Source organism: Rousettus aegyptiacus, unplaced genomic scaffold, assembly GCF_014176215.1.
Source record: "Rousettus aegyptiacus isolate mRouAeg1 unplaced genomic scaffold, mRouAeg1.p scaffold_m13_p_14, whole genome shotgun sequence".
Lineage (NCBI taxonomy): Eukaryota > Metazoa > Chordata > Mammalia > Chiroptera > Pteropodidae > Rousettus > Rousettus aegyptiacus.
The window spans coordinates 32,357,213-32,372,568 of NW_023416289.1; the positions used below are offsets into that span (position 1 = coordinate 32,357,213).

Genomic DNA, 15,356 nt, shown 5'->3' on the forward strand with positions numbered 1-15,356 from the left:
CACCCTGCACCCACATTTTTCCAAGTCTCCTTAACGCTATCAAGGGCAAATGAAAAATCTCAAATCCTCAAGGAAGAGGAAAAAATGTTGTAGATGTAGAGGCTCTGTTCATCCTCCTTGCAACCAAATCAAAGTTGTGACAAAAACGAGGAACAAAGAGCAAAGAAAATCACCTGGGATCCAGATGAACAAGTCCTACAACTAGGGAGAGAAATAAAAAAATCACCCTGCAATGGTAGGAGGTAGGAAGGGATGAGGATGCGAGGCTGCCTGATCCTCAGTGGCTGAGTGGACAGAGGCCAAAGCAGCAGCAGCTGCCAGCATGGACCTCTCTTAAAGGGGCCATATTAGCGAGCAGACTTTCGTGGCAACAGACCTGGTTGCTATGAGCACCAGTGTCTGGTTGGCTGTGCAAGGGGCACCAGAGACTTACAGGGGTACACTGAGTTGTCAGAGGAAGGGCCGGAGGCAATGCTTTCTCCCGGGCAGAAGTGCTGGTGGTGTCTATTGTTCCTCTGTTGAGCTCTCCCCCATCCCAGTGTGCGGACTCTGCCGCCATAGCTGAGACGTCATCAAACTGGATAAGAGATTGCTCCACCCAGAGGATTCCCTGAAACTCCAACTTGCTGATCCACCCAAGCCACATCCAAATGTAGCCTCGGTGGGTCAGATGCCCCTTGCTGAGCAGCGCCTAGACTCACCCTTGAAGCAGCTGGCCTTGGAATCTGATGTGGTCTTTTGAGGCAACTATAAGCACAACATCTGTCAATTGCTTGCTGAATCTAAACAGGTGGCCCCAGGGGGGCACAGGCTGGGGCTAAACTTGGCCTGCAGCTGAACCCCTCTCAGGACTTTGCCTCTGGACACCTACTTTACAAAGCTGCACTAATAAGATGTAAGAGTTTTGCTTAGAAACAGACACAGAAAGGCAGCCAAAATGAGAAGACAAAGAAGCAGAAACCACATAAGAGAACAGAACAGAGATCCAGGAATAATGGAGTCAAGCAATCTAATATAGACAGAGTTCAAAACACTGGTTGTAAAGATGTTCAATGAACTTAGGGGAAGTAGAGATGAATTCAGTGAGAACTTCAACAGGGAGATAAAAAACATAAAAATGGAAACTATAAAAGAGAACCAGTCAGAAATGAAGAACACATTATCTGAGATGAAAAGTACACAAAATGGAATAAACAGAGTGAATAAAGAAGAGGCTCAAATGATCTATATAGAAAATGGGAAAGCCAAGAACACTCAATCAGAATGGCAAGAAAAAAGAAGCTATGACTACAATAATAATAATGAGCCTATGGAACACTATTAAATATAAAAATAGCCATGTCATAGGGGTACTGGAAAACAAACAAGATGTTGAAGATCTATTTAAAGAAATAATGATGGAAAACTTCCCTCACCTGGTGAAGGAAATAGACGTACAACCCCCAGAAACACAGAGAGTCCCCCAAACAGGAACCCAAAGAGGCCCACACTAAGACACATCATAATTTAAATGCCAAAGGTTAAATACAAAGAAAAAATCTTAAAAATAGCAAGAGAAAAGCAGTTAGTTACCTACAAAGGAACACCCATAAGACTGGCAGCTGATTCTCAAAAGAAACCATGAAGAACAGAAGGGCTTGGCACAAAATATTCAACGTGATGAAGACCCAGGATCTACAACTAAGAATACTTTATCCAGCAAAGTTATCATTTAGAGCTGAAGGACAGATAAAGAGCTTCCTAGACAAAAATAAGCTAAAGGAATTCATCAACACCAAGCCAATATTACAAGAAATGTCAGAGGGACTTCATTAAGAAGAAGAAACATGTATCAAAAACAGGAATAAAGAATGGTAGTAACTACATTCCCATCGACAAGTACCTCCAATGGAAAAGAACTAAGTGCTCCAACCAAAAGATAGAGTGGCTGAATGGATAATGAAACAAGACCCTTACATATGCTGCCTACAAGAGACTTCAGATTAAAAGACACACACACAGACTAAAAGGAAGGGGATGGGAAAAGATATTGTCTTGATAGACCTAGAGGGTATTGTGCTGAATGAAATGGGTTGGATAGAGAAAGACAAATATTGCATGATTTCATGTACATGTGAAATCTAAAGAACAAAATCAACAAGAATAACAACAAAAGCAGAAATAAATTCATAGATACAGAGAATATTTAGAGGGATACTAGATGGGAGGAAGGTTGGAGGGGACCAAAAAAAGGCAAAGGGATTAAGAGGTACAAATGGATAGTTGCAGAATAGACATGGAGATGTAGAGTGTAACGGGGAAGATGGTTAATAATGTTTCAATAAATATGTAAGGGGTAAGAGGGGTACTAGATTTAGTGGGGTGATCACTTTGAGACATATGGATATCTGATCACTATATACAATTAAAACTGGTATATTATTGTATGCCAACTATAAGTAAAAAAAAAACATTGTACAATGTAAATTAAGCAACTAATTGTCTATTTCAATAAAGACAAAAATATTCTGAAAAACAAATACACACATATGCAAGAATGCATTTAAAAGAATATTCTTAACACATTTAAGTAAAAATATGAGCTAAAAGCAAACAGTCATCAAAAAGAGACTAAATTTGTTACTGTTATAATTACTAATATGGAACACTGTGGATATTCTAATGGCAGTGTAGGTTGTATGTTGCTAATATTGTAAGACATTCACAATGGATTGCGTGAAAAAATGACAGTATACATAATAAATCCATACTTATTAATAAATGATACTTTTCTCTCAATATATTACCATCTTGTCACTTTCGTAGGTAAATAGAATGAGTTTTTTAAAAATTTTGCAGTAGTGTTTATTGAACTTTTAAAAATAGTGACCTTCCCTCCATCCACTTTTTGCCCAAAACTAACATACATATTGGAATTCATCTCCCTTAAGCTATTTTTTTAAAAAGAGAAATCATACAAAATCAACAAGTAGGGAGAACTTGAGCCCTCTACATATTAACCCACGAGAGCATTTTCAGGCTTCTGATGGAAATAAAACAAGGTTTATTCCAATTCTTCTGTGATCCAAGAGGGAGGAAAGGAATGAGATAGGCATCCTCCTATCATATCTGCAGGGCCCTTGACACCTCGTTTCCCTCAGGGACCAAACAACTTATCAAGCAATGGCTGGACACTAACTGGCCAACTATCTGCATACCTGACACTTACTATTTAATTCACCCTTTAGTCTGGTGTTACCTGATACTGGTCACATAATCAGAGATGCTGGATGTCAGAGGTCTTCAAGGATGGAAGGAGAGAACACATGAAGGTCTTGTTGGAGGTTTTGCACAGGTTCTACATTGGGCATTCTGTGGTCAGGTTTGGGCCAGATTGGGACTGCATAGGGCTTCAAATTAGTGACAGGAGAATTGGGACTAGGTTCTTGGATTTAAGTCTTTGTCCCATATTGGACTATGTAGGCTCATTTCAAAATGATAGATAGAGGATGAGCTGGGAACAAAGACAAAGATCTCTACCAGAGGTCTCAGCCAGAGTTTCTTCTTATGGCAAATGTATGATTTTTGATGTCTCTGGAAGCTAGAGTTCCAAACTTCTTTATTGCCTGAGTCTTGGAACAGTTTCAAGCATCAACATAAACTGGCTTTTCTTTTCTCAAGTTCGTATTCTAAAATGTGCCCTTGACCAGATAAATTTCAGTAGCAAGATCATTTATTGTAAACGTTGCCTAATAGAAAAGGGAAAGATGGCAGCTCAAGGCTAGTGGAAGGGAGTGGATTCAATATGACATGTAGAGTGTTTTCTTTTCTCCTTATTGATCTCTCCTGGCCTATTTTCTTTCTCAAGTGACTGGCATATGTGTTTGAAACTTTACCTGCCCCTCGATTTCTCTTCCTTAGTTTCTACTCATCAGAGGGCCTCTGTCTTTTCTTTTAATAATGCAAGCATGAAGCACTCATATGTTAGAGATTCAGCTCCAAAGCAATGTTCTTTAAGAAGTGGCCAGAAATAGCCATTGAAACAAAAGGACTAGCCTTCCATTTAAAGTTCTTCTCACCTCTACTCCTAGTCACATCTAGTGCTTTAATGTAGCCACCCCCTCCCATGAACTTAATCATGTTCCAAATATCTGAGGGTTCATACTGGAAAAGCTTCATAATTCCTCCAGGAAGCTCACAAGGAAAAGCAACAATGAAGAATACCTATGTAAGATTTTCTAGATAGACCAAGCAGGAATTTTATGTCTTAAATTTAGTTTACGGTAGTTCTAGATTGGTAGTAATTCCAGATCTTGTCTGAAAATAAAATTACATAATCTGTAGAAAAGAAAGGCACTTTCTTCCAAGGACATTGGGAAGCCTCAGAAAATCTCTTTTCAAGGACAGTGACACACAAATGTGATCAACGAAATATGAAATGAACAAACTGAAGAATTTAAAAAATAAATTGATAAAGAGATTTATAAAATCTTCAGTTATTGGTATTAAGAGATGCATATTTTGAAGCAACTGTGCCTACTATGTTACAATATCTTTGAAAAACTGACATAAAGAACACTCTCTTGGAAAGGGAATTACGAATGGTAGATAGAGCAGAAAAATTATCCAGAATGCAATACAGAGACTGAAAGGTGAAAATTATAGAGAAGGATTTAAGACATTTGGAGGATAGAATGAAAAAACCTACCTTATAATGAATTGGAGTTTAGAAGAGGAGAAAGAATGGGGAAGTATATAAAGGGCAAAAAAATTTGCCGAGCACAGTAGGATGCACTTCACAGATTCAAGTTGCTTAACATATTGCAAACAGGAGAAAACTCAAAGAATTTCACACCCAGAAACATACAAAAAACTGGAAGAAACATATTTGGTGTCTGAATCCAGTTCAAAACCTAGGATTCTAAGGGGGAAAAAATTCTAATTTCCTAGTCTCTGCACACCCCTTTAAAATTTTGTATTGTTCTGTGTGATTTGTATTTTAATATAACAAAGGCCATTGTTCCAAAAGAACACTGAGCAAAAGATGCGCAAGTCTCAGAGAAGGAAATACTAAAGATCTTAATGTTATTAACAATTTTAAAAAATGCAAATTTAAGCCACAATGACCTACAATTTCACACTCAACAGACTGGCAACATTTGGAAGTTTCACAAAAACAAGTGCTGGCATTAAGAGTTGGCAACCAAAATAACTATAAATTGGTTCAAGTTTGTAAAACAACATCTTTGCATAACAAAGAGCAGATAGGAATATACTTTGTACTGGCAAATCTTATTACATACTCTAAGCCTACAGAGGATTCTAGCTGAAGCCACAATGTTTTTAAAACTACTGCCGCTATACAGATTTAAATACCAGTCACAAGAAATATAAAGGTAGAAGCAATGTCTAATGAATCTTATGCATATAAATACTTGACATATACAAGGAAATTCAGTTATACTATTTATAATTAAAAATAAGTAAAATTAAATTAAATTTTTAAAAAGTAAAGGTTAACAACCCAAATATACAACAGATTGCTCTGGCCTACATACATCTATGTACAGCACCGTTTGTGTGGGCTGTGCAAGGTCGGAGACTAACAAGCGCTTCCAGGGTTTATATGGAGTGATTCTTCCTAGTACTTTGGGTCTTTCTCCTCAAAGCGCTCATTAGAGTCAGATAATTTTGAGCCCTTGCAGGACGTGTACTGTACATCAGAGTGACAGTGTGTCATAAAGACAACGTGACTTTATATGAACTTCCGGGGAGTTTTAGTCCACATATAACCCTATTGTTTTGACAGCCGGGACACAGGACATCCTGGGAAATGCAGTCCAGGGCAAGTGGGCACCAAATACTTAAAGCCCATATCAGCTGGTCAGCGAGGCAGCGGGGTTTTGGTTGAGAGGAACCCTTTCGCGGGCAGAGGCCAGTTCTTATGCAGCAGCAGCCATGATTGCCCAAATTCGGACAGGAGAACGAACGAACGAGCAGACAAATAACCTGAAGACCTTTAGTTCGCATAATTTTCTAGGAAGTGTAGTTTCGTGATTTGGACACTATCGTCCTTACAACGCAAGTAGAGGGTAGCTGGGTTCAACAGAGGCGACCGTTGTTCTGATACACTACACGCACGTCGTGAGAAGCCACTCTGCCCGATCGCTCCAGGAAGGGTAGTTTCTTAGCAAGCCCAGGCGGTTCTCGCGATGCTCTGAGATCGCGCGCAGTCGCGTAGGCTTCTGGGAAGTGTGGTTTTGTAGACGCGTAGGTACTGGTGACTTGTGTCCCTGACGCCCAAGAGTCTTGAGAAATCCCGCTTCGGTGTGGGCTCCGCCCCTGGTGCACTCCGCGGTAGTCTCGTGCCAGGCGGCAGTATTCTCCGTCCTGGAAGCTGGAAGGAGTCTGGGCAGTGCAGTTCCCAGCGGCCATTGTCAGCTCGCAGCGACCCGACGCGTTCCGTACGCGGTGGTGCCCGCTCTGGACGTCCCCTGCCGAGCTTCGGGCCGGCTGAGGATTCGGGCAAGTGTGGGTCCTGGTGGGTGGCCGGGGCCGGGTGCTTTGCACGGCCTCCAGACCTTGCTGGTCCTAGGTTCTACCCTGCTGTGTGAACCCAGCCAGGGCCATAGCTTTCTGGGCCTCTCTGTCCTGCTCTGCAAAAGGGGCATCGGGATGGCGCTTACCTCATAGAGCTTCGCCAAAAGAAAATGGGCGAGTAAGTGTACACAGTCCGCACTGAAAGAAAATGCCATCTACAGTTGTTTTCGTTATCCAGTCATAAAACTGACGCTTTCCAGTTGTATCAGCTTGAACAAGTTGCTTCAATATCCGCCAAGTTTCAGTTTTCTCATCGTTTAAAAAAGAAATCTGGAATAATGTGATTGCCCACCATACACAGAGTGGTGCAGATTGAACGAACTCATATTTAACATTATTATTAGTGTTGCTTTATGAGTTTGTCTCTTAATGTATATAAAAGTTGATTTACACGCAGGTGGCACCTGGTAAATGGTTATGTCTTGCCAAGGAACACTCTCTAAGTCCAGGGAAAGATTGGAATCCTAGAAAATGGTTCTCATTTTACTTTTCTATCAGGCATGTCACAGAGCTGCAGGATAGCCTGATTTTCGTGACTGCTTTTTCCTGTTCTTGATCTGCCTTCTCAGGAAACTGCTCTTCTATAAGACAAGAGCCTGGAAAGAGAACTATATTGACTACTGGAAATTGCAAAATCATGTTCCAGGTAAGTTGGTATTTCCCCAGATCTTCCTGAGTCAGGATTCTTGAGTATTTGCTTTGCTTCTCTACCAGTTCACACCTAACAAAGTCCTTTTAGGAATTGGATCCATGATTCCTTTCATTACAGCAAAGGATGGAGCCCACAGAACTCCAAAATACTATCGTCTTTCAGTATCTCCTCTTTTCTGCCAGTTTTTTACTAGAAGCCTTTTTAGAATCTTGAGCAAAACTTTAAAATTACAATTCAAAATTCAAATTTGGAGTTTTAGGTTATTTGCTTTATAGTTGTCAGAACTCTATTGTGTAGTCTCAATGGTACGTCAATCCTTTCAGTTGTTCAAGTGATGTTTGGAGTCATCTCGATTCCTCCCTTTCTCTTATAACTCACATTCAGACACTCTAGTTGGTTCTTAAATTTATACAAAATATAAACAGAATCTGATCATTGGTTATCCCATCACTGCCACCACCACCACTGCCACCCTGATCCAAGCAACCTAGATTATTGCAGTAACCTCCTAGCGGGATTTTCTGCTTCTGTCCTTGAATCTCTTTAGTCTCTTCTCAATAAAGCTGTCACAGCGATGTTCTTGTTACATAAATCCTGTTATTCCTCAGCTTACAACTGTTTACTGTCCCTAACTCAGAATAGAAGTCAGAGTTCTGTTGTGACTGAAAAAGCTTTGTACGTTTAGGGTATTACCTCTCTGATATCATCTTTCTTCTCTGTCCCCTTGCTCCCTGTAGGCTCCAGCCACATTGGCTACTGCCTCCAGGCCTTGGAAGCTGCTGTCCCATCTGCTTGGAGTATTCTTTCCCTAGATGTGCACAAACTTGCATTCTTACTTTCTTCATGTCTTTGCTCAATGGTTCTTTCTCAGTAAAGCTTCCCTGAACACCTATTTAAATTGTCAGTCACCTTCTTTGAACTGTCGCTTCCACTCCTTCATCACTGTTCTGCTGTTTGTCATAGTGCTTATCACTAGCTGATAGACTATATGTTTAGTATGCTCATTATTTGTCTCCTCACACTGGAGGGATTTTTTTCTTTTTTATTAACCCAAGGTGGTAACTAGCACAAAACAGATGCTTAGTAAATAGTTGTCGAGTGAATGAGTGATGAAAAAATGATGGGCAGAATCATGGGGTGGAAGGTGAAGCCTGCACAGGACAAGGTGTGAGTGGCAGATGTGCACAGGACAAGGTATGAGTGACATGCAAGACCTCATGTGCAGTACTGTTTTAAGAGACTTTTCTACAGTGGTAGAAATGTCCTAAACGTGTGCTGTCCAGTACAGTAGCCACTAGCCCCATGTGACTATGGTGAGTATTGAGTACTTGAACTATGACCAGAGTGACAGAGGAACTGAATTTTAAAATTTATGTATGTATGTATTTATTTTTTTATTAATTCCCTCTTTAATTTCCGTGCCCCCCCCGCCCCCCCCCCCCCGGCACTTCCACTCCTGACCCATGGATGTTGCCGTTTCCCCTTAAGAACTGGATCTCTGAAGGCAGGGCATCTCCGTCCCCTTCCATGCACTTGCGCACACACACATCCGGTGCCTGGTGTACCCGGGGCCCGGTGCACCTGGAGCATGGTCCATGGTTCCATCGGGGGTGCGAATCTAGGACCTTCTGCGTTTAAAGCAGACTTGCTAACCACTACACTATGGAGCCACCCCAACACTTATCTTTTGTTTAAATTTATATAGCCAAATATGGCTAGTGGCTACTGTATCAAGTGGCACAGGACTGGTAGAAAAGTAAGAAAGCATAAGAAATTAAGATAGGTGCTAGGACAAATATCCTGAATTCTTCTGGGGACAAAGATGAATGAACATCCCTGGCTGCCCAGGTAGTTGAAGGGGAAGAAAGAGGAGAAGCATCCTGGGCAATCAGGGCTGGAACTGGTTTTGGTGGCCTGTAGTACCTGGGAGGCAGAGGTGGAAGCGAAGTTATACTGAACTGAGGGAACACCTTGAGCACAGGTAGAGATGCCTAAGAGAGTCTTTGAAGGAACTGCAGTTGTTCTCAAATGTGAGATTTTGTTCCCCTTGACCCTACCCATAGGGCACATTTGGTAATATTTAGAAATATATTTGGTTGTCGCAACCATGTTAGGGGAAGAGGGAAGTTGCTACTAACATCTTATGGATAGAGGCTAGGGATGCTGCTGAACACCCTACAATGCACAGGACAGCTCTCCACAAATAAGAATTATCCAGCCTAAAATATCAAAGTGTCAAGGTTGAGAAACCATGATCTAAATGAAGAGCAAAGAGTATTAATGAGATTATGTGACTTTTCTTCTCTAGACTTTTAATACAGTGCCATTCATTAATGTGTTCAAAACTTAAAATATGAAATATCTTTGCATCGGTAGAATAAAACATAGTGTTTTATGCATTTAATATAGTGTTGGCAAGAGTAAATACAAATGGAAAAAAATAATTTTCCCTGGTGCCAAAAGGAAAAAAAGACCTTCCCCTTCCTTAGAGTATTTCCTTGAGAAAAATCTGTCTTTTCCCTGTCCATTCGAGATGTTCATAATCTTCTTCAAAGGAAAATAAGCCTCTGCCAAATTTACAAGGCAGTCAAGTCTTTCTTAGGGCCTTGGAGCCATCTCTTTGAAATGCAAACAAAAAGGAAGATGTACCATTAACTACCTGTGTGGGAGTTTAGCCTAGGCTCCTGGCTCCAAGTTCTAACTACCTGCTTGTCATAATGATATGAGAAGTTTTATTTTTCTTATTACCAGGTGAATTTAGGATGAACTATGTATAGCAGATGATGCTATCAAATCCTTTTAGTGGAGGACAAGTTTTCATTTATTTTGAAAGCATATATGTAATGGATTCTATCTACCTGGCTTTATGAAAGGGTGAGATTTCTTTCTGTCCTTAGAATCTTGTTAGTGATTGCCTGTCAAGTGCATTACAGTCTGGTTTAATGCTTATTCAGCAATAAAACCTGTTTCATTTCTACATCGTAGGATTTTCTGCTTTGCAGATGTGGTTTTTAAATTACCTAGTGAAGGTAAATTCCTGCTTTGAAACCAAAGACTAGTATCACTGGTAAACATACATGCAAAATATCCCAATAAAGTAATAGAATATTGAATCAACTACTCGTGGGGTGAAAATTTACCATAGCCAAACAGTATCTATTTCACCAGTGAAAGAGTAGTAATGTCATTTTACATGAGTACATTTTTACACGTAATATAATTTGACTAGCCAGTGAACTATCATTGAACATTGAAGCTTTTTCTAAAGATTTGCTATTTTAAATAATACCATGAATGGGTACCTGAGGAGAAATCTCTTGCCTTAGAAATTCACCTTTTATTCTTTACCTTTATTTTAATGTCCTTCTCAAGGTCTGCTATGGCATGAAATCATCCTTCAGTCTTCTTGCCCAGGGGGGTCACAAATTATTTTAATTATAGATTGATTATTAATACAAGGTTTAAGTATATACCGTAAATGTTTTTCTTTTTGTTTATCTCTAATATAAAAAAAAAATTTCTGAATCCATTGGATTCTTCTTCTTTTTTTTTTAACCATAGTGGATCATCATTTTTTATTATTTATAGCACGTAGCTATAAAAAACACTACTAAACACTTGATTATGTGCTGTCAAATGTTGAATGCTGATTTTAAATTTTTTTACAATTCTATTCCCTGACAGAATTAACCCTCCAGAAGCAAAGCCCTTATATTTGTCTCTCACCCTTACTGTACAACAATGCCAAGAACATAATTATCCAATTATTACTTAACTTAGATCAGAGTTCTGATTATCATCACAACTGCTGAATCTTATTCCCTTTCTTCAACCAGGGTAATTTTACCCCCGTCCAGTGACAGAAGAGGCCTGGGCTATGGGTGAGCCTAGTATGTTTGCCGTTTCAGGTAACATTTAGTGATGTGGCCATAGACTTTTCTCATGAAGAGTGGGGATGGCTAGATTCTGCTCAGAGGAATTTATACAAGGATGTGATGGTCCAGAATTATGAGAATCTAGTCTCTCTAGGTAAGCATCTCTTTCCCTCCACCTCAGTAGGGGAGATCTCTCATTTGCCACTCTGAATTAATGGAGAGCCTCCTGAGTAAATTTCTATTTACCGAGTGAATTTCTATTCCACATTCCCAAGGAAATGTGTATCTCTGTTGTGCCCTACCTGAAGCTTATCTTGCCATTTCAGTGAACATCCTTCAAACCATCCTTTGGTCTTTTTTGTAATGATAGCTTCTTCTCCTTGAGGTCCACAGCTTAAACAAGTTCTAAATTTTTCCTGTAAGCAGGTCTTTCTATACCTAAGCCATATGTGATCACTTTATTGGAGGATGGGAAAGAACCTTGGATGGTGGAGAAAAAACTGACAAAAGCTATGTTTCCAGGTAAGTCATGGTAAATTTGGTCTTTGTTAAAGATGCTTGTAGAAAGTGCCTGGTGGGGAAGGGGGCATTTTAGGATATTTTCGGGAGACTGGCTTCAGAGATTCCCAAATGTGATAAAAATGCAGGATCTACTTAGCCTAGGTTTCAAAATGACCATTCCTCCATCCGAAATTATTTTCTGTGCAACTCATGTCATCAAATTAAAAGTGGAGTTTTCTGCCATCATGATCATTCAAATTGTTATTTTATTTGAAACAAAATAAGGCAAATTACTCTTTTTAAGTACACTTAAAAAATATACTAGTAGTTTTAGGTTCAGAAAAGCTGTCAATTAGATAGAAAATCAGTTTTCCACTAAGGCTGATCTTCAAAGATCAAATATGAATGTAAGTGTTAAAGGAAGTAAGGAATGTATGAGATGGTCTCTAAGAACAATATTTTCTAATGTCCAGTAAATAATATGATTTCACACAGGTCTAATTTTAATCTAGTTCCATTTCTACCATAGAAATTGCTTTTCAAGAAATACCAAAGAAGCAGTGTTTTGCTTTCTTGATATATTTCAGGTTGGGAATCAAAATGGGAAAACAAAGAATTATCAGTGAAGGAGGATATTTGTGATGAAGATTCACACCAAACGGTAATAATAGAAAAAAATTATAAAAGTCATGAATTTTCAAATTTTAACAAGGATGGGGAATATATAGAGAAGTTGGAGGGGAAGCATGAAAATCAGTCAGAGCGTTTCAGACCAGTGACTCTCACCTTTAGAGAAAGTCGCACTGGGGAAAGTGTTTACAAATACAATACATTTAGAAGCATCTTCCATTTAAATTTAAAGTCTGTTCTTTCTGAACCACAGAGCATGTCTGCTGGAGTGAAATCATATAAACATGATATATTTAAGAAGAGTTTACCGAAAAAATCACTTATAAAAAATGAGAATATCAGTGGTGGGAAGAAACTTTTGAATTCTAATGAAAGCGTGGCAGCCTTCAGCCAGAGGAAATCTCTTACCCTTCACCAGACTTATAATAGAGAGAAAATCTACACATGCAGTGAGTGCGGGAAAGCCTTTGGCAAGCAATCAATCCTTAATCGCCACTGGAGAATTCATACAGGAGAGAAACCCTATGAATGTCGTGAATGTGGGAAGACTTTTAGCCATGGCTCATCCCTTACTCGACACCAGATAAGCCATAGTGGAGAGAAACCTTATAAATGTATTGAATGTGGAAAGGCCTTTAGCCATGTCTCCTCACTTACTAATCATCAAAGCACTCACACTGGAGAGAAACCATATGAGTGTATGCACTGTGGAAAGTCTTTTAGTCGTGTTTCACATCTCATTGAACATCTGAGAATTCATACTCAAGAAAAACTCTATGAGTGTCGAATATGTGAGAAGGCCTTCATTCATAGGTCATCTCTCATTCACCATCAGAAAATTCATACTGGAGAGAAACCTTACGAATGTAGTGAATGTGGAAAAGCCTTTTGCTGTAGTTCACACCTTACTCGACATCAAAGAATTCACATGATAGAGAAACAGTTCGAATGCAACAAATGTCTGAAAGTCTTTAGTAGCCTCTCATTTCTTACTCAGCATCAGAGTATTCATACTGAAGAAAAACCCTTTGAATGTCAAAAATGCAGGAAGTCCTTCAACCAGCCTGAATCACTGAATATGCATTTGAGAAATCACACTAGATTAAAACCTTATGAATGCAGTATATGTGGGAAAGCCTTCAGTCATAGGTCATCCCTGCTTCAACATCACAGAATTCATACTGGAGAGAAACCCTATGAATGTATTAAATGTGGGAAGACCTTCAGTTGTAGTTCAAACCTTACTGTACATCAGAGAATTCATACTGGAGAAAAGCCATATAAATGTAATGAATGTGGGAAAGCTTTTAGCAAAGGCTCAAATCTTACCGCGCATCAGAGAATACATAATGGAGAGAAACTCAGTGCAATAAGTGTGGAAAAGCCTTTAGGACATATGAATCACTATACATGTGAAAAATCATGTAAGAGAGAAACTGTATGAATGCAGTATTTGTAATGATACACTTCAGCCATTGATCCTCCCTGATTCAGTATCAGAAAATTTATATTGGAGAAAAGTCTTACGAATGTGATGAATGTAATGGGAAGGTCTTTAGCCGTGGTACAAGCCTTATTATTCATCAGAATTCACACTGTAGAGGAATCATGAAGGCAATAAATGTGAGAATGCCTTTGGCCAGTATTAACCCCTTAATTGACATAAATCACACTGTATTTACTGTTACATATATGTAACAATTATGAGAAAGATTAGGCAATATGACTCATAAAACATGTATAAACATGTACAGGAGAAAAGCAGTATGAATATAAAAGTCGTGGAAGGTCCTTCAGTTGAAGTGCACTCCTCATTCTACATTAGAGAACTCACACTGGAGAGAAAGCTTATGTAAGAAATGGAGTAAAATGTTCACTAAGTTCTTATTTTTCTAGACATCAGAAAATTAATGCTAGAACAACCTGAAGGACATACAAATTATGTGTAAATCTGCAATGATGCCATTTGTAAACAGTTCCACAGGAGAGCAAACAAGCATGTTATAAGTGAATATGCATTTCTTACAGTACTACCTTGCAATTTTACTTGAGTCCTACATAGAATTATCTTTAGTTAATGGGCATGTGAAGATATTTAGTCACCCAGTGGAGCCAGTAAATGTTATAAAGTTGGAAAATTAAAGCTGTGAAAGAAATAAAAAGTGATGTGAATAAAATTCTTGGTCTCTAATAAAATCATTTGTATATAATGAACTCTTTGACATTGATATTTCTTGCAAAACTTCCTACTACTTTTGTCTTGAAGAATTAAGATAGCCTTACTATAGCCTTTAATGGAAGACTAGCAAACCTATGGAAAAACAGCTTGATGTCTGTGCTAAGAATATTGTTATTTGGTAAGGATAATTCACAGTCCACTTCCAGTTGGATTAATTCATACATTTTAAGTTTTACAAGTACTGTGAGAACATAAACAAGAAACAACATACTAAAAGAAATCAGAACAGGCTTAACTGTGGATGTGCTTTTTAATCTGAATCCTAAAGGATGAGTACTAATTATGTAGCTGTGGGTGAGCACACACACTCTGGGGGGCATTTAGGCAGAACAGACAAGTTCTGTCATGTTTGTTGCACTAATCCGTATTGGACTCCTATAATCCAGTGTCTGGTTTCAAGTTTTATAGCTTTGAGGAATTATTGCTGGCAGCATCACTTAGTAACAACAGCAGTCACTTCTCCATCCCTGGGTCATAGTTATAGGGGGTTTACCTTGAAATTAATAGTTTAGAGCTGTCTCCATTACTTCTGCCTGCCTACCACTTTTGAAAGCATTAATTTTCTGCAGTACATGTCTCAAAATACTTAAGAGAATTTTTGTTTACTCCACTGAAACTTGACAGATAATTATGGTTTGTAAGGAGGATGGCTTCAAATATTCTAAGTTGTAGATAAATAGAATTGTCTTACTGGCTCCCACGGTTTCCCATCTTGTGACTAGAAGGGTAACAGATCAATGACTAGGATTATGTGGACACTTGCAGGTAAATGGCAGTTCATGTAGTTTATATTTCAGATTATGTTCTCTGGCATTTGATAATTGTCAATAAGAAATTATATTAAATGAGAATATTTATAATAATTCTGGTGTGGACTGAG

General features: G+C 38.9%; 1 protein-coding gene across 10 annotated transcripts; it reads left to right on the forward strand.

Moving 5' to 3' along the window:
* Positions 1–6,228: 6,228 nt before the first annotated feature.
* ZNF181 (zinc finger protein 181) lies at positions 6,229–14,451 on the forward strand. 10 transcript variants are annotated; one of them, XM_016166075.2, is made up of 6 exons: positions 6,238–6,504; positions 7,078–7,225; positions 11,140–11,260; positions 11,530–11,628; positions 12,195–12,268; positions 12,491–14,451. In XM_016166075.2, exons 2-6 carry the CDS (start codon positions 7,217–7,219, stop codon positions 13,679–13,681), a joined length of 1,494 nt encoding a protein of 497 aa, XP_016021561.1. In that variant the 5' UTR covers positions 6,238–6,504; positions 7,078–7,216; the 3' UTR covers positions 13,682–14,451. The 10 variants fall into 10 exon arrangements, with proteins under 10 accessions (XP_036088055.1, XP_036088056.1, XP_016021556.2 ...); XM_016166070.2 differs by having other exon boundaries at positions 6,236–6,504; positions 12,195–14,451; XM_036232160.1 differs by having other exon boundaries at positions 6,238–7,225; positions 11,068–11,260.
* Positions 14,452–15,356: the final 905 nt, after the last annotated feature.